The following is a 21,128-nucleotide window of genomic DNA, read 5'->3' on the forward strand; positions in this document are numbered from 1 at the left end:
GATGAACTGTCAGTTCAAATCTCACCAAAGACATGATGAAAAAGTTTCCGTATTTTCAGTAGAGGGTTATTTTTCTTTATTATGCTTATTCTCTATAGTATATCTATAAGCCTTCAACCTATACTGAATTGAGGAGAAACAAAACATTTTTACCAAAAATTTGGCCATCAGATGTATTCATTTAGTTTCCATAAAAGGAGGCCACGTTTAAAAACGAGTCATGTTGGAAGATGAGCCATAGTTGGCACAGATTTGATTTTTAAGGGTTATTGCTGTTCGTATGGGAATGGAAACTATGAGTAATTCCATATTTCCGACTGATACACGATAAATTAAAGATTATTCTGGAAAATTAAAAGCTAATTTCCGATTCTTCGATTTTCTGTAATGGATACACGACGAATACTTGTTTTATTTCTTTGGAAAACATTCAGATATGTGAATAATAATTTACCATCCCATCTCTTTTCCGGTTTCCATTCACTGAATAGTAACCAAACAAATTCAGGTTATGAAGACGATTTTCGTTTTTTATAATAATTTTAAATTTGTCGCTCAAAAGTGGGAATTTGACAGATAAACTACCAATTTTGAGGGGATTAACAGCCCGATGTCATGAAAATCTAGTCAAACCCTCGACCACAGAAATTATTATTTTTCAGCTGTTAGTTCAAGTGTCATTAATGTATAGTTACGGAATCTTCGCGGAATTCTGAAAGCTTTTCCATATGATAAAGATTTATTTTATCTTTGCCCAACTCTACCTTCTGACTGTATTTTCAATAAATATTAATATTTATGTATCAATGAACATTTTTTAAATTAATTAGAAATTCGATATCTATATTTTTTCCATAAGAATTATTTGATATTCATTTAGATTTAGGATTAGTTGTAGACAATAACTTGTCAAAACACTATGCCGTGTAACATTGACAAATGAAGTGGGATTAGGTTTTGGTTGATAAGAAATGAATTTCAAAAAATTCAGTTCTTTAAAGACAAGTCAGCCTAGAAGTTTTGGCGAAAATTATTTTATCGTCAGATATTATACATTGTCAGTCATGATACTTCAGAATGTTACAGAGAATAGTTGTTTAGAATGAAAAATTATGGCTCTATACAAATTCCCAGGACGATTTAGGCAGATTTATTGAGTGGTAATTTTTTGGGGTTTAACATATTATTATATTCACTCACATCACAGATATCTGTGGAAGGTACTTCAATAAATATATTATTGAACATTGAACAATAATATTATTACAGTGATGAAATTATGTGTCTAGCTTCTATTCTGACCTGTCGATTACACGTTTCAAAAGAACAATATGTAGTTTGGAAAATATTTTGTTTCGTTCATTGAATTTGTTTACTTCTCTATTTCACTATCGAAGATTCACAAAAAGAAGAGAACCTAACCTGCCTTTCCCCTAGAAACATGCGATACAACAGCATTCTTTCTTTAGATCACAAATGGATGAAAAACTTCAGCCTGGATAGCTGTTTATCTGGAAATATGCTGTGCAAACGCTGAGTACACTGAAATGCACCTTTTCATAGTCTCAATTCATCTGCCACCAATACACAAAAGAATTTCATAGCGATATTAATGAATATTTTACACGAATCGAAGTGAATTAACTTTTCTGTGTGGTTTATAGCTCTGAATTATATATTTTTTCAATTACCGTTGTGGCACTCCACTTGAATATTTTTTTACAAAACACATTCTAAATATATTCTATACCTGAGTCTCATAGTTTTCGACATATAAAAGATTTTATTAAAAAACTGACTTTTGCAGGCCATAAAACGTGGACTGGGTTTGAAACCATTTTAATTTTGAGCGTTAATTTTTACTTTTCGGTTGGATTCTAATTTGATAAATTTTTATAATATACAGATAACTATCAACCATTACTATCAAAAATAAGATTGAAAATGGAATTGAGACAAGTGAAAATGTTTACTTCATGTGAGGTTCTCTATTTTTTCAGTTTTCATAATATTGTTGTTATTTGTTGCTGTCAGCTGTTGCTGAGAGATACTGCCTTCGTTTTTGCAGTCAACGTCACCTGAAGTTGTCTGCTGTAGTAGTAGACGAAACGTTTGTTACTACAAATTTCTTTGGATGACTGCCTAGTAACCTGGATTTTATATTATGTATGCTTCGTTATACAATACCTTCTTCAAATGAAAATGGTAAATTACTCTTAATTTTAAACTGAAACATTAGCTATTACCTATAGTCCAATCAGATGATTAATTCTAAGCTATATTGAAGTGCATGTAAAGAGCTGATAAAGAGTCAATTTACTAGTAGAAACAGGTCATTAAATAAATTATTTTCACGTGGTAGTTATTCTAAGGAGATGAAATATGATTTTCTGGTAAACACAAATCCTCAAAGGGAAGTTTTTCAAATAAATTTGATTATTCATTAGATATTGGGAATTTTGGAATTTATCAATTTTGATACTTTTTGTATGGGTTTTTACGAGTGAATATCTAAAAGTTATAAGAAAAATAGTATCAACAACTTCCCATCATCAACAAAAACAAAATTCATGAGTGATATAAATTTGAGTCCAATCAATAAATCTCTAGGTACTCTAACCCCGTTAGAAAAATGAGTTGAATAACTGAATTTACAGTTTACAATGCGGATGTGCCGATTTAAAAACCGGTGAGTGAACTAAATCAATTTGATCATTTTAACAGGTTGCACCCGCAATGTTTATGCTTGTAAATTTCCAAGGATTCTAAATAATTGAGTTTGTAACCCTTCCTTGCATACTGCAAAATTTTCGTATCGTTTAGATTCGGAAACTTGTGGTTGCATGCCAAGGAATGGTTTGAAAACGTCGAATCATTCTTTCCTAGTCTGAAGGACCTTTCTTGTTCAGCATATCGTTTTTGGAAATTTCGGCCACATTGTCCCACATAAACACTATTACACTCCGGACACTTGATCTTATAAACTCCAGATTTCTCCAAATTCCCCACCTTATCTTTGGCATTGAAAAGGAAATTAGATAACCTGGAATGTGGTCTGAAAGCCACTTCCACATTGTTTTTTCTAAAGAAACCCGCGATTATCTCTGTTCTTTTTTCAAAATATGTTAGAGTTGCCCATTTCTTGATTTCTGGTTGTTTGACCTTAGGGTATATTAATCTGTAAGTAAATTTCCGGCTTTGTTTCCTGACTAACTTCTGGACAGTATCTGCGTTGAAATCATTATGTGTGATACTATCCAGAAGTTAGTCAGGAAACACAGCCGGAAATTTACTTACAGAGTAATATACCCTAAGGTCAAACAACCAGAAATCAAGAAATGGGTAACTCTAGCATATTTTGGAAAAAGAACAGAGATAATTGTGGGTTTCTTCAGAAAAAATAATGTGGAAGTGGCATTCAGACCACATGCCAGATCATCTAATTCTCTTTTCAATGCCAAAGATAACGTGGAGAATTTGGAGAAATTTGGAGTTTATAAGCTTAAGTGTCCGGAGTGTAATAGTGTTTATGTGAGACAATGTGGCCGAAATTTACAAAAACGGTATGCTGAGCATGAAAGGTCCTTCTGACTAGGAAAAAATGATTCGACGTTTCAAACCATTCCTTGGCATTTTGCACTATGCAAGAAAGGGTTACAAAATCAATTATTTAGAATCCTTGGAAATTCACAAGCATAAACATTGCGGGTGCAACCTGTTAAATGATCAAATTGATTAAGTTTACTTACCGGTTTGTAAATTGACACATTCGCATTGTAAACTGTAAATTCAGGTACTCAATCAAGCCAAGTACCTCTATTATTGTAATAGATGTAATGAACCATTGTTAGTTTATTGTATACGTTTGAAAATGTCCGTATAGGATGAAACTGCAGTAACGTTAGTTACAAATAAAAGTGGTAAAAAACAAATTTTCATTTCTCTTTTCTTCATTATGATTTCCTACTACGTAGTAACGGCTACATCCATCAATTTAGTATTATTAATATTAATGTAATTTATACGAATTACCGACTTCACTATCTACGAATATTCGTCAACTCAACCAACACACAATTTTCGGAAACAAAATTCGATTACTCAACAAAGGTTCCAAATGGGACGGTAGCCACTCACTCAATCGACCGCTGTGTGAATCGGTGATTCGAACCGCAAGGCCGGTTCTTATCGTCCAACCTGTGTTAGGAATCACACGTTAAAAGGTAAGACCTCAACTCGCACAAGTTTCGACTTTTGAGAGTCGTCGTTCGTAGGAGGGAGACAAGTGGTTAACGGAAAACCGATTTTTCAGCAGATATATGAACTACTGATTTATCAAATAACCTGAAAATCTTCAGCATAAAAACAGAAATTGCACTGATGTCTACAACCCCTAATAGTAGCCTCAAACTCAGAGCAGCTCACATCATTGAATAGTATTACAAAGTCACGAAAACACAATTTGTAATAGCATAAAAACAGAAATTGCACTAATATCTACAACCCCTAATAGTAGCCTCAAACTTAGAGGAGCTCACATCATTGAATAGTATTATAAAGTCACGAAAACACAATTTGTAACAGAAAAACACGAACGTCAATGAAACAGAAAATCCCGAACAACGATATCATTTTCAAAAAAGCAGGAAAAGGTAACAATTCCTAATGACATCCACATCAACAAAACTTGTGATTTCATATAATCCAGCAAATCTGGAACATCACCAAGAGTTCCTACCAATAAATTTCAAGCCATGGTAAAAAATCCCATCCAACAAGCCAGCTTCCTCATCAAATTCGAACATATAGATTCAGATACATTATATCTAACCCATATACTCCGCACCAAACTCAATGAGGCAACACCAACCCATCAGACCTGTTCCTGAAAGCAACATCGTATACAATTTTTCGATTTATAAATGACAAGTAATTTGACAGATGTAGCTTCAACAAGATGGTACCGTGAAGTATCAATTCAGAAGGATCAAGTAACAAAAAATAGTATCAGAAAAGTTATGAAATATTGAAGCTGGTCCGGCCGATAATTTCCATTGAATCATTGAAAAATTTCTGACTTAAAAACTCAAATGAATCGCATTCAAATTCGAGTCAATACATGTTGATATCGTAAACGGTAACACATAGAGAGTAGGTTGAATATTAGCAAAGTAGACTATTTTTGGGGTATTATACAATATATAAAAAATCAATCTTCATCTCTTTTGGTAATGCAGATGTACGAGAAAAACCGAAAAAAGGTAAAAATCGATCCTGCCAGGATTCGAACCTGGAATCTTCTGATCCGTAGTCAGACGCGTTATCCGTTGCGCCACAGGACCCTTGACGTGTAGTGACGTAACAGTAGTCAGGTAGTAGATGTATATAAATAGTTTATTATGAGTGATTACACATAGAGAGTAGGTTAAATTGTAGTAAAGTGAACTATTTTTGGGCATCATACAATGATATCAAAAAAATCAATCTTTATCTCTTTTGGTAATGCGGATGTACGAGAAGAACCGAAAAAAAGGTAAAAATCGATCCTGCCAGGATTCGAACCTGGAATCTTCTGATCCGTAGTCAGACGCGTTATCCGTTGCGCCACAGGACCCTTGACGTGTAGTGACGTAACAGTAGTCAGGTAGTAGATGTATATAAATAGTTTATTATGAGTGATTACATATAGAGAGTAGGTTAAATTGTAGTAAAGTGAACTATCTTTAGGTATTGTACAATGATATAAAAAAAATCAATCTTTATCTTTTTCGGTAATGCGGATGTACGAGAAAAACCGAAAAAAAGGTAAAAATCGATCCTGCCAGGATTCGAACCTGGAATCTTCTGATCCGTAGTCAGACGCGTTATCCGTTGCGCCACAAGACCCTTGACGTGTAGTGACGTAACAGTAGTCAGGTAGTAGTTGTATATAAATAGTTTATCATGAGTTATAATTTTTCATTTCAGGGGATACTTTGAGATATTTTATGAAAGATGTTTGTATTATCGAAACTTTCATAAAACTTAAAATTCGGTTTTTATCGATTGTTCAAAAGTATTTTTGTAAATTATAATTACACTTTGAATGTCTGTATCATGCAGATCAATATAGTGAAAACTATTATCATTAGTTTTTCTGGAGTATATTGTCATTTAATAATAACAACTAATTTATTCTTCAGATTTTGGTTGTAACTCAATGAGTTTTCGTGTAAAAATTGATTCCGTGTAAGTCCGTGAGATAAAAAAAAGAGGTATTTACCAAAACGACAATTTACTTCATTACCCCATTCAGTTAAAAGGTCAGAATTATCGTTTTCTAGAGTTTTATTTGCACGAACCTTGCACGAAACGAATATAAAAATAAAAAAAGAAATATTAGTTTTCGCTCAACATTATTGCGAAGAATCAGCCTCTGCAGTCACCACTTGTGTGATGGCGGCAGAATTACAAAAAGAATATTTTTGATAGTTATGTGTTGAGACCAATTGTAACGTTATGAAACCGAGTACCTGAACAAATGTAACTCATATGTAGAAGTAATTGTTCGTCTGTTGAAAATAGATAAGAAAACAAAACTCCCAATAAATTATACAGAATAGGGTCTTGATGCAAAGCTGTTTGTATTGTAGTCTCACCAAAATTTTGGTAGTTTTGGTACCATATATTAAAAAGTGACATTGGTAATGTCAACAAAAATGTCAACGCCTGTGAAAAATGTCACTTTAATATATTTATTTGAGGAAAATATTATTGAATTTTATCTTCATCATCCTCTCAAAATTTATCAATTTGACACATTCATATATTTGAAGTGATACTATATAATAATCACATATGTAATTTTCCAAAATAAAAAATGTCAAAAAATAAAGTCAAGAAATTAGATAGAAACTGAATTGTTATATGTCCTGAGTCCAAATTAAATTAGAAATTCGGCTTTTTAATACAAAATGTGATGTTAAAATTCATTTGATGAAAAAAACCCCTTACTCAGAATTCTAGTGAACTTTTGGGCGATTAAACATTTCTGCTCGATGAAAATCTCTCATCTGAAACACTGAATGCTCATTCAGCATATCTGAAACAGAATAATTGCATTTTGAAGAGAATACCAAATCATCGGGGATGTTTGCTGCTGATTCATTAGTCAATGTTAAAATATGTCATAGCACCGTGTACTTTCAACAAAGGTTTCCGGTTCAGCAGTCCAAATCCTATCCTCATTAGTCGTAGGGGGCTGCTGGGGAACTGAACACTAAATCAGATGTTTTTTTTTTCGTTAACTAGCTGTCTCACCCCTACGAATGACAAACCTCAGAAGTCGAAACTTGTGAGAGCTAAGGACTAACAGGGTCTTACCTTTTATCGTGTGATTCCTAACACGTGTGTGATTCCTACAAACATAATCGTATTCAATCGAATTGTTTGGAGTCCTGAATACATTTTGTATTCAGGACCTTTTTGTATTCCTTCACCTTCGCCTTCATACCTCCAGGATCTCTTATCAAAATTCTCCAAATATTTTTTTTGGGTTCACAAGGAGCATCAATAAGAAAAAAATTCAACAGTGAAACTCCAAGAATAAGAACGATAAGTAGGCACAAATAGACTGCTGGGTGCACAGCTTTCAGAAAAATCTTTGGCTTCAAGATTTTTCGAAGTATCGAAAATCACCAATAATCATTTCAAAAACGATTATGATTTCAAGCTTCGCTTCCGGTGAATCTAAATCGTATTAGCAAACAAAAAGCTTCTACTTGCTTTGCTAGTTTTTCTCTCTTTGAAATAGTATTAGACATCTGATTCATTCCGATTCATTAAATTTCTTTTCTGGTATTGACGATTCCATTCATTTGAAAAGTTATGAAATCTGGGGAATCTTTGGAATCCTTGACTGATGTTAATTTTATCTACAGAATTAATTTTTTTTAAAGACAAAACACAAGCACTACAGGAAAATCCTTGCAGTTAAGGTTCATCTCAAAGTTATAACAACTAAGGAATTTGGCGCCTGGCTGAACGCAGTTGCTATTGTTAATTACAAATGTCGATGTGTTAGTACCTGCATTAAACGATTGAAGGGTAATAAACAAAACTAATTTATTAATAACAAAACACACACCATAGTAAATGTTCAATATGTCTACCTTCAGACATTACGCATGCGTCTAGACGTCGGCGCATTGAGCCACGTATTCGCTCAAATATTCCTGGAGTCTCTCTGATTACCCTGCACTCATCGATGATGCGGTTTCTTAAGTCCTCTACATCGCGAACAGGAGTACGATAAACCAAATGCTGTACATGGCCCCGAATAGAGAAATCGATAGGAATGAGATCCGAAGATCGAGCGGGCAAGTTCTGTGGGCCCTCCTCGACCTATCCACTGATTTGCATATGTTTCAGTTGAATACTGACGTGCTACTTGACTAAAATGGGCGGGAGCCCCATCATGCATAAAAAACATATCCCAGCAGTACTGGATGCACTTCTTTCAAAAATTGAACGTATGCCTCGCCGTTTAATCGAGGAGGTAGAAAATGAGGCCGAATTAAATCATTTTCAATAACTCCGAGCTACACGTTAAGAGAAAACTGTTCTTGATGGTTTGTTTCGACAATAGCGTGAGGGTTTTCATCAGCCCATATGTGGTAATTATGAAAATTAATAATCTTGTCCCGAGAACAACTACATTCGTCTGTGAATTCTATCGTCTTCAGAAAGCATTTCAGCATATCTTCTAGAAGCTTCCAACCCATTCCCCTGCGACAGACCGTAAACGTAATGCATATCAGCCATTTCCTCATTTGTGTATGCCATTTCAATAAAAAGTGAATTATTAAAGTAACAAATTAAGAACAGAACAACAACACACAATTAGTATTAATTCAATTTCGAAAATTCACAAACTGATAGCGTCATACCAATTTAATTGGTATGACGCTAATAGCGACCTACTTGATAGATTAGTTTCGTTTTTTCGCATTTATAACGATGTATCTCTGTAGTTGTTCCTAAAATAATTTTTTGCTGCGAACTGGTTTATTTTGGGCAAAAAACCCAAGAGACATTTTTTGTTTAGAATATTTTGTTTGAAACAAATAATAAGACAAAAAGTTACATTGGAAATAAATTTTAGGGGTTGCGTTTTCCACCCCTTCCAACCATGGGGTCAACCAAATAAATTACTGGCTAAGTGTCTTTTTGGTAGTACAAAACGTCAGCTTAATTTCAATATTGTAACTTTCTCAGTGCTTGTGAAAAAAATTGATATATATATATATATATATATATATATATATATTATATATATATATATATATATATATATATATATATATATATATATATATATATATATATATATATACATATATATTTCTTCTTTTGGTAAACAGGAAACATTGTGCCACCAAATCCTATTGAAAATTTTCGATATTTTGGCACACACGTTGTTTATTATACTCTGTTCGTAAACTTGAATATCAAGGTTTCCGAACCACCAACTATTCAGTGAAGATGTATCGGTAAAAGAAACATCGAGAAAATGAAAAGGGCGCCATTCGAAATCAATCGGAATGTAATTTGTCAGAGTATGTTTCAGACTGAAGTTTTGCTCTACAACTCACTATCTTATGGCCCTCAAAAACTTTTTATTCGATTTTTCTTCTGCAAAAAGGTTACTCAATTATAAAATCGTCAGTGTCATGTTTTAATGATACTCTCTTAGGCAAATACGTGACAATTTATCTTGCGATACATGAATTTCCTCTGATTAAAAAAAGTGGAGAATTTGAGCATTTTTAAGAAGCTCAGAACAGAATACAGATATGAATTGAAACGCTTAGTTATCTACAGAATTCATTTTTTTTTAAGACAAAACACAAGCACTACAGGAAAATCCTTGCACTTGTGCAGTTAAGGTTCATCTCAAAGCTATAACAACTAAGGAATTTGGCGCCTGGCTAAACGCAGTTGCCATTGTTAATTACAAATGTCGATGTGGTTCTATTTTTCATGACAATATGACAATGTGCTCATGGCCTCAGTTGTGAATTTAGTGCAGAACGCTTCTCTCGGCATTATTCTGTGAATGACATAATTGAACGTGCATTGTCAACAGCCAATGTCCCTTCTCTGAATAAACATCTGGAAGTCAACCAATATGACGGAAAACATCAGGAGGAAATGTCTCTCATTCCTTAGAGACATGGATGCCCTTCGGTATGGGACTTCACCTGTATTGATACCTTAACTGACTCTTGATTCAATTTCGAAACCGGTTGGTGGAGCTGCAGATTATGTCGTAAACTTCGGAACTACAATTGAATGAAAGATCAATATATTTTCTTTCCAATCGGCGTCAAAATATTCTTTCGCTTTGATTCCTTTGCTTCCGATTTTTTCAAAGATATTGCTCAACAACTCATCATAGTAACGGAAGATTCAAGAGCAAGATTATTATTTAAACAATGATTCAGCATTGCAATGCAGAGAGGAAACGCTGCATGAATTCTTGGAACAATTTCCCCTTCTCGAATTCTTCACGAAATTTCGTTTCGCATCAAAAATTGATGTGATATAACTGAAATTTCCGATAGAACATATTTCTCTACAGCTTCTATTGGAAATTATCAAAATGGACATGAAAGTAAATCAGACTATATTTCATCTAAGGATACAGAAGGGGCAAACTAAGCACCAGCAGTTTCAATATCATACCAGTAGAACTACAAAAGAGGAAAAATGTGCAAATTTGGAAAGATATTGCGGGGATCCAGTCTATAGACATATCTCCGCCTCATGACCAACTACCCGCACACTGTGATCTCCACAACTATATAACACCAGCATGGCATGTGATGGTACAGCTAATCCTGTTGTATCCTCATCTCCAATTGAGCGCTATTGATTACAATGCTCTTTTTCAGACGTCGCCTCTTAATTCTCATATGTTTGTACCACAGGATCTTGCCGTTTATGGCTACCCTTACAACAGTGGACACGAGTAGCAACAAAAAGTGCACGAACCGGAGATAATAATAATATTGCATTTATTGCACAAAAGAAACCATTTACAAGGCAATTTTTAAAGCATAGCATATACAATATAATTAGAAGTATAGTAACAGTGTTACAGCATACAAAAGATAGTATGGATACAACATAAAAAGAAAAAGACTACATCTATGATTGATTCCCAAATTGCTTATAGATGTACTCGAGATTCATTTTATAATTCACTCTAAGTGCAGTTACAAGTGTCACACATATTTGATAATTTTTTGGCATTTGAACACATCGCGTTAATTGAAACTTTAGACATAATATTTGTTTGTGCTCTTTCGCACTTAAAAGTGATATTTGATCTAGACTCCAATCTCGGTAAATGAAAATCTATTTGTGATAATAGTACAGGGGAGTCAACTTCACCATTCAATAGCTTATGTAGAAATATGATGGATGCTTGATTTCTGCGCTTTTCTGAATATACCAAATCGAATCTGCGTAGTATATTCATGTAACCAGAGCCTCTTGAAGGAGAATCTCCATTAACCTGGAAGCATAGGAATTTTAGAACCTTTTTTGATGGTTATTGAGGATTGACTATAAATGAGATCCCATATTAATGATAGATACATATTCTAGTTTAGACCTTACTAGACTGAAGAAAAGAGATGAGAGTGCAGTTATTATTACAGTTCCTACAGTTTCTGAAGATGAAGCCATATATATGAGATATATGAAAAATTAAAGCTGTTCGTTAATAATTTATTACAATTCATTCTTGGTTGAGTAGTAGGGTAGCGTAAGCTATAAACTCCACCAAAATAATGAAAACCAATTATTATTATTGTGTTTTTTGTATGTTGATTTTTATTTTACATTGAAATGTGTCGTGAAGAAAAACATTTTCGGTATTTTTCGCAAAATCCATCAATTCAATTTTTTGTATTGATTTCTGTCATCCTCTAGCTAAATTGATAACCAATGCCTATATTCAGAGTATTTGTAATGTCAAATTGTTGATTTGGTCAATATTATTTTTAGCGGTATCGTCAATTATCGATTCCTTGGACGACATCAACTGCCTTCAGGAAACCCAGCCTCACGAACGTGCACATCTTCTCGCTCTTCTGGAGGACACCCGACTTCATTGTCTCCTCGAGGTGAGTATACCGAAACTATTTCTATGATATCCCTTGATAACAAGTTCATTTTATATTCAATTTTGTTTTTATTTTTGAGCGAAATGAGTTAACTGTAAAAAAGTTTTGCAATGGGTCTTTCACACATGGACGTAGAAAAATAAATGGACTCGGCAAACCAATACCTTCAACACATAATGTTTTGAAGCCGCTCGGTTCGCTGGCGAGCGGGTTACGGGGAAGGAGGAATCTTGCGATAGACTTGTAACATACCCTCCAACGACAGTGGCGCACGCAATAAATTCAATATGGGCAATGTAAACGAAAATATGCAAAATGTTATATACTTATGAAAACTTCAGAGATCTATTCATCAATTATTGTTAGAGATTATAGATATTTCCGATATCAATTACAGAAAAACTTCATTGTTTTCGAAATAAATATAATTACTCGAAAAAGTCGGTTCTTTTAAAAAACTGTTGAAAATTGATAAATAAAAAATGAGGAAAAAGGGACAATGTTTTGAATTGAGTATTTTGATCTATTCTAGTTCTATCATATTGAAGGTACAAAATGACAATCACAAAACGGTATTTCTTTATAATTTCAAGAGTAGATGGGTTACTAAAGTAATTAGTAAGAAGATAATATTCACCCTTTGATTCAATTTACAATTTGACTGTCTAATTTTCTGTAACTCACCATTATTTTGTCGTAGCAGACTTTCTCTCTCTAACAACGAAAATCATCAAAAGTGTCATTGCCTCTCTTTGAAATCAAAACTCATTGTTAGATTTTACATTAACTATTTATTTTTGTGCTATCACCAGATATATTTTGCAACTATATCAACTTCATAAGGCTTTCGAAAAAGCTTGAATTCGGCTTCCTGCACGAAGAGGAAGTCTTTGTTTGCATCTCAGATGGTATCTTTTTCTTGTTCTGAGGTAGGATTGTAAATTAAACAACTCGAGTTCAAAGAATAACTGTAATGAAACAAATAAAACAATACAAAATAAACAACAATAAAAAAAATTATTACAATTTGAAAAGGAACCAAATATAAATATATCCATGAATCCATACCGAATAATATTATATGAAAAATAGTGTCGGTTCACAATTGAAACTAGTCAATTAAAAATTAACCTTTTACAATTATATAGTATTATATAATCATATTGAATCAATTACCCAATAATTTTGATAAATAACCCACTCGATAATATGAATGGAAATATTTTTCAGAAATAGTTGTTTGAAATTAGAAACTTCGAAGAAGATGAAAACCCAAACACCAAACTGGAATCTCGCACTCTACATACGTTTCGCTAACCAAGTTAGCGCTAACTTGGTTAGTGAAACGGGCGTCGAGTGCGAGTGATTACAGTTTGGTGTTTGGGTTTTCAACTTCTCCGAAGTTTCTAAGAGTTTTATTGATTTCGAAACAACACAGTTTTTGTCAATATACTCCTAACTTGTTTTGTTGATGAATCTAATTTAGAGGATGTTTCATGATGAATTCTAATGTTGAAATATTTATTTAAAATCAGTTTCAATAGCTGCAATGAATGACCACCAATGGCATCTTCATCATACAAGTGATCACCAAAATAATCATATATTTTTGGTGGCATGTTTTTCAGAGTATTATTCACCAAAACATTCATTAAGTTTTTTTATTCTATTACTGAATATGTTGTTAGTTTTATGGAAAAATCTAAAATACTTTTCAGCAACAACACAAACTTCTACTACTAACTTTGATGCTTTAGTGAGGTTTCGAGGTGTAGGTGTAGGTGTAGAGGTAGTCTCATCATTTTCATCAAATAAAAGTGACTTACATCTAAAACATGAAACAATATTTTCCAGGCTCCTCGACACATAACCCGCCATATAACAGACAATATCATTAACATAATCTGTTAAACACCAAGTAGAAGAATGGTGAAAATCCAACGCTCGTATGTCTTCACTCAGTTTATTCTCAAATATTGCTTGGTCAGTAGTCGAAGAAAGACCTTCCCCATTCTCACTGATGGTAACTCGACCACTGTTACAAAATAATATCGAGGTTGCATCTAAGTTCAAAGAATTTCCCTTTTATTTCTGAATGAACTATCAACCTTTTATAAGCTGCCTCAAATTGTCTAGCAGTTGGATTGTTATTGAATCCCCCACGACTTCTAACTACTCCAAAGAACAATTCAACATGATCCTGGGATAATTTATAAGTTAGAATATATTCAGTTTTCCAGATTTGACACAAGATTTGTAAAGGCCTTTGAGGTTCTCTATACAAATAAGAAATCCTAAAAAACCAGTTTTTCTCTTTGATTTCAATACCTCAACTTTTCCTGTAGACAGATGCAATATATATTTCTTAATAATGTCAAGATAGTCGAAAAATTGCTTACTCGTTACAGGAGAGAAAGGTTTTTTATAATTATATTTAGCAAATCTATTTTTTGCATTGAAAATGTCGAATAAATCATTGAAGTAACGGGCGAACAATGCAGTTGTTTCCGCTCCTTGGAATTCAGGCAGTAATAAATCTTTACATAGATATATCAAAGAATCTGCTACACTTTTACTTAGCGTTTGTGTGGCGATTTTGACTTTCATTTTTTCTCAAGTCCACAGTATGTGACGTTTTCGCAGTTTTGTTGCGGCATGTAACCCCTCATTATATTGAATGTTAACTAATTTGTCAAAATAATCCCAACTCACTTGATTTTTATCAGAGTATTGCAAGTTCTTATAAGATCCCAAACAATTTCTTACCAATTTAATTATATGACATGGATCTAGAAATAAGTATACCTTTTCCTTCGTAACAGGATGATCAAAATGAGTTTTCATTGGTGAAACATTGAAATCTGCTCCCAGAATTGAAGTCATCTTGAAATTGGCTGCAGTACCATCAAATGCTATAGAGGACACAATTACCCCAGTTTCATCAACCAACTCTAAACATTTCTTAACAAGACCAGCTTTGTCAGATCCAGAGAGACCATCTAAGAGAAAATATCCAACAGGTGTTTTCCAACAACTGTTCAAACAAACTAGCATAAACATCGACACTTCTTTAGCTTCAGGAAGTTGATCGCTATCCAAATCAGTACCAATATCTACATACCCACAAAACTTTTTGCCAGTCCATTCAACTTGTTTTCGAATGGACATTTTATCAAAAATTAAATTACAAATAATATCACATTTTTTTTGTTTAGCTGCATCAACTTTCAGTTTCAATGCTGTTAACGCTTCTTATATATATGTTTACATTGAATAATTTTAAAATTTTGGTGGACGGTTGAAATGTGTAGGATCCACCATTCCGTGAATCGATCCATAAAAAATATAAATTATAAAAATCCTTAGAAATACTCCTAAAAATATTAAACCCCTAAAAAAATCCCGTACCAATTTCCCCCCCTAAATTTGGGAGGAAACCCCTGAGTTGGGAACTCTGTCGTCAATGAATCTTTAGTTAGGTACACCACGACTAAATTTCCGAGATTTCGGTGATAATTCAAACATATAAAAAAACAACTGGAAGGTTAATCAACAAGTCGTTTGATAGTAATATAGTATCATAAAACGTAACTTATCCGGAACATATTTTTCATATGAAATGTTTGTTTGGATATTTTATCATTTCTAATTTACTCTATAACTCAACGTTCATTTTTGTTTCAGCTTTTTGACCGTATCACAAGTAGAGTAGTGACACCTATTAGAGCACCTTTGAACGACGCGGTGCAGAGCGCCCGCGACGCTGCTGACGCACTTCGAGAATTAGAACATCGACGGGACACCGACCATAGAGATCTGCAAGAGCTGAGAGATCTGTTATGCCGGCCACATTTCAAGGTAAAATTTTCGTTCGGTTATGCTTATTGTCAAATGAGAATTTTCACAGATAGATGTCGTCCTCATAAAGTTTTATCAAGGTTCTATGGTGTCAGAAGTGGCACATATCTATAATACAAAATTATGCTAAATCAATAGATTTAAGTTCTTGCATTTTATGTTTTATCATTATTTTATAGGAAATGAAAGTTTATATTGAGAAAGTATATTTACTATTTGAAGTTTGTAATCCATTATAATATACTAAAATCAGTTGACTTCTTGAACCATAGAAATTAGTTATTTGAACTCAAATTTTACTCACTTGAAATCCCCTGAAATCAAATAGAAATCGTGAAAAGAATTTTAATAATTTCTCTTCCATTTGTAATCATCGTTGGGTAGTACTTTTTCGAATTTCATCAACGTTATTTCATCAGTTTTAGTGAGTCAATTATGCCAAAATTAAGTGTTCATTGTTTTGTTTTTGTGAAAATGTGAATCGCGTTGTCATACAGGGTGAGCAATTCAGAATTATCTTTAATAACTTCTCGAAAAAATTCAAAAACAAGTTGAGTTTGTTTGTAAGACAAACAAATTGTGCAAAACCTTCAATAATCTAGGCGAGGATATCATTCTCATTTTTAATGGGAAAATATCTAGTTTATTGAGTTCGGTAGGTAATCACTAGATTAGTGTGATTGGTTCATTCTACTCATTCAATCAATCACTATGTGGAGAATGGTTCAAATCCAACTGAAGGATTTTATATTTTCACTGGGAAACATCTGACCCATGCTAGGAATTAATTGCATGTGGAAAAGGTAAGCTCTCGTTAGCTCTCACAAGTTTAGATTTATGTCGTTTATGAGGGGGCAACAGATGATTAACGAAAAAACGGATTTTTCATCAGAAAGGGCTTTCTACACGGCAACAACACAATTATTGTACATGAAATGAAAAAAAATGAGTTCATTGAAGCCGACATTACTAATGACAAAACAATTGAAAACCCCTATATATTTTTCAGACCATCTAAGAGGATGTTGGATTCGGTTTTCAACGATATGACAAAAGAGAGCATTTCTATTCAATGGCGTGGCAGCATTATTCTCAAATTTCAATATAGCTGTGCAATGACTTTTGCTTTTTTTCATTTTCGACAACAACTACTTTATGATAAGCTACTTTTTCACCGACACAGAAAAATGAACTGAACAGTTTATTTAACAAAAAGTAAGTTAAATATTTTTTGACTACATCAACTAATTTGATAATATAGGGTTTTCCAACAGGGACTACTCGCAATGTGGTAGATGAATTTGAGTCCACTGATTCAGTAAAGGATCGACTAACATCGCCGCTGTTTGTGAGAGTTTGCAGGAGAATCCATGGCAGTCGATTTCGCGTCGCTCATGAGAACTCGGTCTTCAACTGACCCAGAAACTGAAGGTGAACGCCTATAGACAACGACGTGTGTTTGCTGAATGGGCTCTTGAGCAGTTGGCAACCTATCCTAATTTTCATTGAAAACTCATCTTCAGGGTTTAGGCCTATTTCTGGTTAAATAGGTACGTGATACCAAGAGCGTCCAATGCATTCCAAAAAGTCATCGGTGCATATTTCTTCGAGAACGACGTTGGCTTGGCCATTACAAAGGCGAACACAATAGGTCGATGATTACTAACTTCTTTCGGCCTGAAATAGATGATCCAGACACCAACGACATGTGGTTTCAACAGGACTGCGCTACGTGCTACACAGCTCATGCCACATTGGATATTCTGCACGAATCATTTTTGTGTATGGCTTTTTAACTTCCTGAAAGAGCGTTCCCTGCAAGCGGCCGTCGATGGATATCTCTTGAATACTTTCACCATCAACGCCGATGTTCCCCAGGGATCCATATTGTCTCCAACTCTTTTTATTGTATATCAACTACTTATTGGAAAAAACAAGCAACAATATATTGCTTTGTCTTGTCATTTCATTTGTATTCCAGAAAATCGGCTACGGAGGCACATCTTCACCGGCAGCAGGAGGTTGCATATTTTAATGAGGATCTAGAAGTGATTTCGAATTGGGGTGAAAGTCACCAGGTTCAAAAACCCAGGCATCGGTTTTCTCTAAGAAGATAAATGTCTCCGAACCGGATATAATAATGTCGTGACAGACAGTTCTGTTTTTTGCTTCGATGAGTTTGTTGGGGATTAAAATGGACACCAATATGTCTTGGCACAATCATGTCGCTGGAATTGCAAAGGTTGCTTCTCAAAAGCTTGGAACACTGTTCCGAACCAGGAAACTGTACACACTTCAGCAACTTTTGATGCTTCATAAAGCTCAGATCAGAGCTTCTTTGGGGTATCTATTGTTCCCATGTATAGAGCTCTGCCCCCAAACTTACCCTGAAGTTGCTTGAATCCATCGATTCAGCCATCCGCCTGATTGCGGAGACGCGAACATCACGTGCAACCTGATAGCCTGGAACATCGAAGAAAGGTTGGAGATTTGTCTCTTTTCTATAGATACTTTCACACGGGAAATGTTTAAGTGACTTGGCACATTTGATTCCACAAAGAGCGGTATATATCAGAAATACGCGACGGACTGTAGCTGCTTATCGTTTTGAGCTTCAACCCAGTACACTGCGTTTATGTGGAATAAACTTTCTGAGAACTTTTTTCCAAATGGATTTAATCTCCAGCGATTCAAATCCAGTGTGAATCGCTACTTTCGCACAGGCACCGCTCTGAGAGCGCCCTAAGTATGATCACCTCACGTGGAGATGATGTTAACTGACCACCGATATCATGCGATTTGACCCCGTTAACTTTTTCCTGTGGGGTTTTCTTAGGTCGCAGGTGTATGCGATTCAACCACAAACCACAGAGGTCCCCAATGCCAACATAACCCATGCCATCTGTCAAATTCAGCCTGATGTATGTGTTCCACCCAGAGAAGCCGTGGCAGACATTTGAACGATATTATACCCGTATACATACATAAAGGCATCAATCAACATGCCTAGGGATCTATGCGGTCTTATTTCTAGCGCAAATCTTCATTGCTTGTTGGTATGGGTGGGTATGTATGTGTGCATGCGTGTATGAGTGCGCTTGTGTACCACATAAATAATCTGTTGTCCCAGTAATGACAATGACAATAATGTTAGAAAAGAAAGCACACTATTGTGAAAAACATGCTACCATTTTCTGTCGCTCTTTCACTTTTAATTCGGAAAGTTGCATAAGACGAATAAAATCGCCTGCATTCACGTCTTACTATCATTTGATGAAATTAGATTTTTTTTAATTCGTTTGGCAGAGATGCCAATTCTACCTTTCAACAGGAGCACATTCATTCAGATTATATATAAACGTCTACAAAAATCAAAATAATCTCTTCATAAATTGTTTACCAACATATTTCGTATTTGTCGTGACTTCGATTGCTGGCACCTCAATTTTTGGGATTTCCCTCTTTTTCTTACTGCAAAAAGTTCTCATGTACCAAATATACCAGATATAATTAGCCAAAGTTTCAGTCAAATCAACTGAACAATGTAAATTTTCACATTTATTACAGGTATTGATGACTAATTTTCTATAGCTGTTGCCTACCAGTTCCGTCGTGTGTATGTTTTTACTAACTCATTCGAATAATTCGGTCCGGTTAATATAGTATAGTTTCACTTTTTCATTCATTGTAATTACTTTTTTTCTGTAATTCATAGTTTCCTGATATGTTTACAATTTTTCGACAATGATTGTCCTGTTACATTCACCAAGAAACATCCAAAGGAATATTTGAAATGATTCATTGAAGTGACGTAACTTTGTTATTCATGAATTGATTGAAATATATCAGACGGTAAGTGTTAAGTGAAGCTTATCACAGTATATTAGCGAAAACCGCACAAAGATCGGTCATGTCGTGTTTGAAATTAGCACATACCAACCTACAGACGAACAGAACAGACACCGATCAGTTACACTTTCATTGGTTGTATTGATTTATCAATGTTTTTCGTGAATTGGTTGAAATATGACGATTTTATCCATGAGAAGTCGGTGCTAGTTCCCATGCTAGCTTTCATCGAAAACGCTTCTCAATCTCTTTGAGATATATCAAAACAATATCTCAATAGGCCGATTTTTTTTTCTGATTGTTACGTTGGTTATATTTTATGTAGTGAACCGTTTTGAAAAAAATATTTTTGGTGTTGTCTTTAGGTAGATATTTGTCTATTTTAAGTTGTGAACGTACTTTCTTTCGAGCGAAACTTATCAAAGATCATTTTTATTAGTTACCAACTGATGTGACACTATGGCAGAAAAAAATTCAGGCACATGTGTTTTGTTATCCATGCCGAGCCGGTTTAGTTTCATTTCTCATATTCTGGAAGCTGGAATTCCGTAAAAAGCTTTCACTCCCCTTTTTCGTCACCGAGATGATTGATAAGATCATCTAGTGAGTAGACTTAGAATGTTTGGAAGAAGAATGAAATTCGTTTCGCTAGGGAAATTCAGCTTGCATCAAAGCTATTTGTCATTCCCCTGCTTCACAGTCGGCTGAAATTTTTCAACAGATATGGTGGTTTTTAATCTTACTTAAAACACGGTTATGTCCGTGTGAGTTGTTGGATTTTCGATACAGAGCAGACCAAGAAGAGCAAAAGATACCCGGCGAAGAAGTCAACCTTAGTCATCGATAACATACTGTGTAAAATATTTTGCTGTGATCAAAACCCGTACATAAATTACGCTCACGGATGGTTCACAGAGTAGAAACTTTGTAAATCAAACCCTCTAGTACAAGTTTTTCCTTGAGACTCCAGTAACCAGATAGCAATCAGATGGAGGTCAGTTAACTGTGACAGGCAGAGTACATTGGCTTGAATCACACCAATTTGCAGTTGCCAGCTATTTGCCAAGTATTTCATTTTTACCTTCTTGTCAACATATACTTTTGTTACTGATTCGATTCCTGAAAAATGAGTTTAAGAATAATTCCAGTATCATCATCCGGCCACTGTATCATCATAATTCACAGTGGCCGGACGATACATTTTTACTGCCTATCGTCCGACTCGTGCTAGGAATCGCACGTTATAAG

General features: G+C 34.4%; 1 protein-coding gene and 3 non-coding genes across 8 annotated transcripts in view; 1 reads left to right on the forward strand and 3 right to left on the reverse strand.

Annotated features, from left to right (window-relative positions):
* The window catches only part of CASK (peripheral plasma membrane protein CASK), a 624,590-nt gene that overhangs the window by 174,876 nt on the left and 428,586 nt on the right, over positions 1-21,128 (forward strand). For all 5 annotated transcript variants that reach the window (XM_074185376.1, XM_074185387.1, XM_074185391.1 and 2 more), the window contains 2 exons: positions 12,055-12,173; positions 15,858-16,031. In XM_074185376.1, the coding sequence (XP_074041477.1) occupies positions 12,055-12,173; positions 15,858-16,031 (293 nt within the window). The remainder of the gene's footprint in view (positions 1-12,054; positions 12,174-15,857; positions 16,032-21,128) is intronic.
* TRNAR-ACG (transfer RNA arginine (anticodon ACG)) lies at positions 5,270-5,342 on the reverse strand. Its single transcript has one exon. It is a non-coding gene; the product is annotated as a tRNA-Arg (tRNA).
* TRNAR-ACG (transfer RNA arginine (anticodon ACG)) lies at positions 5,542-5,614 on the reverse strand. The gene has a single exon. It is a non-coding gene; the product is annotated as a tRNA-Arg (tRNA).
* On the reverse strand, positions 5,814-5,886 carry TRNAR-ACG (transfer RNA arginine (anticodon ACG)). The gene has a single exon. It is a non-coding gene; the product is annotated as a tRNA-Arg (tRNA).

The sequence above is a fragment of the Leptinotarsa decemlineata genome, unplaced genomic scaffold, assembly GCF_025532065.1.
Source record: "Leptinotarsa decemlineata unplaced genomic scaffold, Ldec_3_MD MMD2_P_RNA_scaffold_2, whole genome shotgun sequence".
In the NCBI taxonomy this organism is placed as follows: domain Eukaryota; kingdom Metazoa; phylum Arthropoda; class Insecta; order Coleoptera; family Chrysomelidae; genus Leptinotarsa; species Leptinotarsa decemlineata.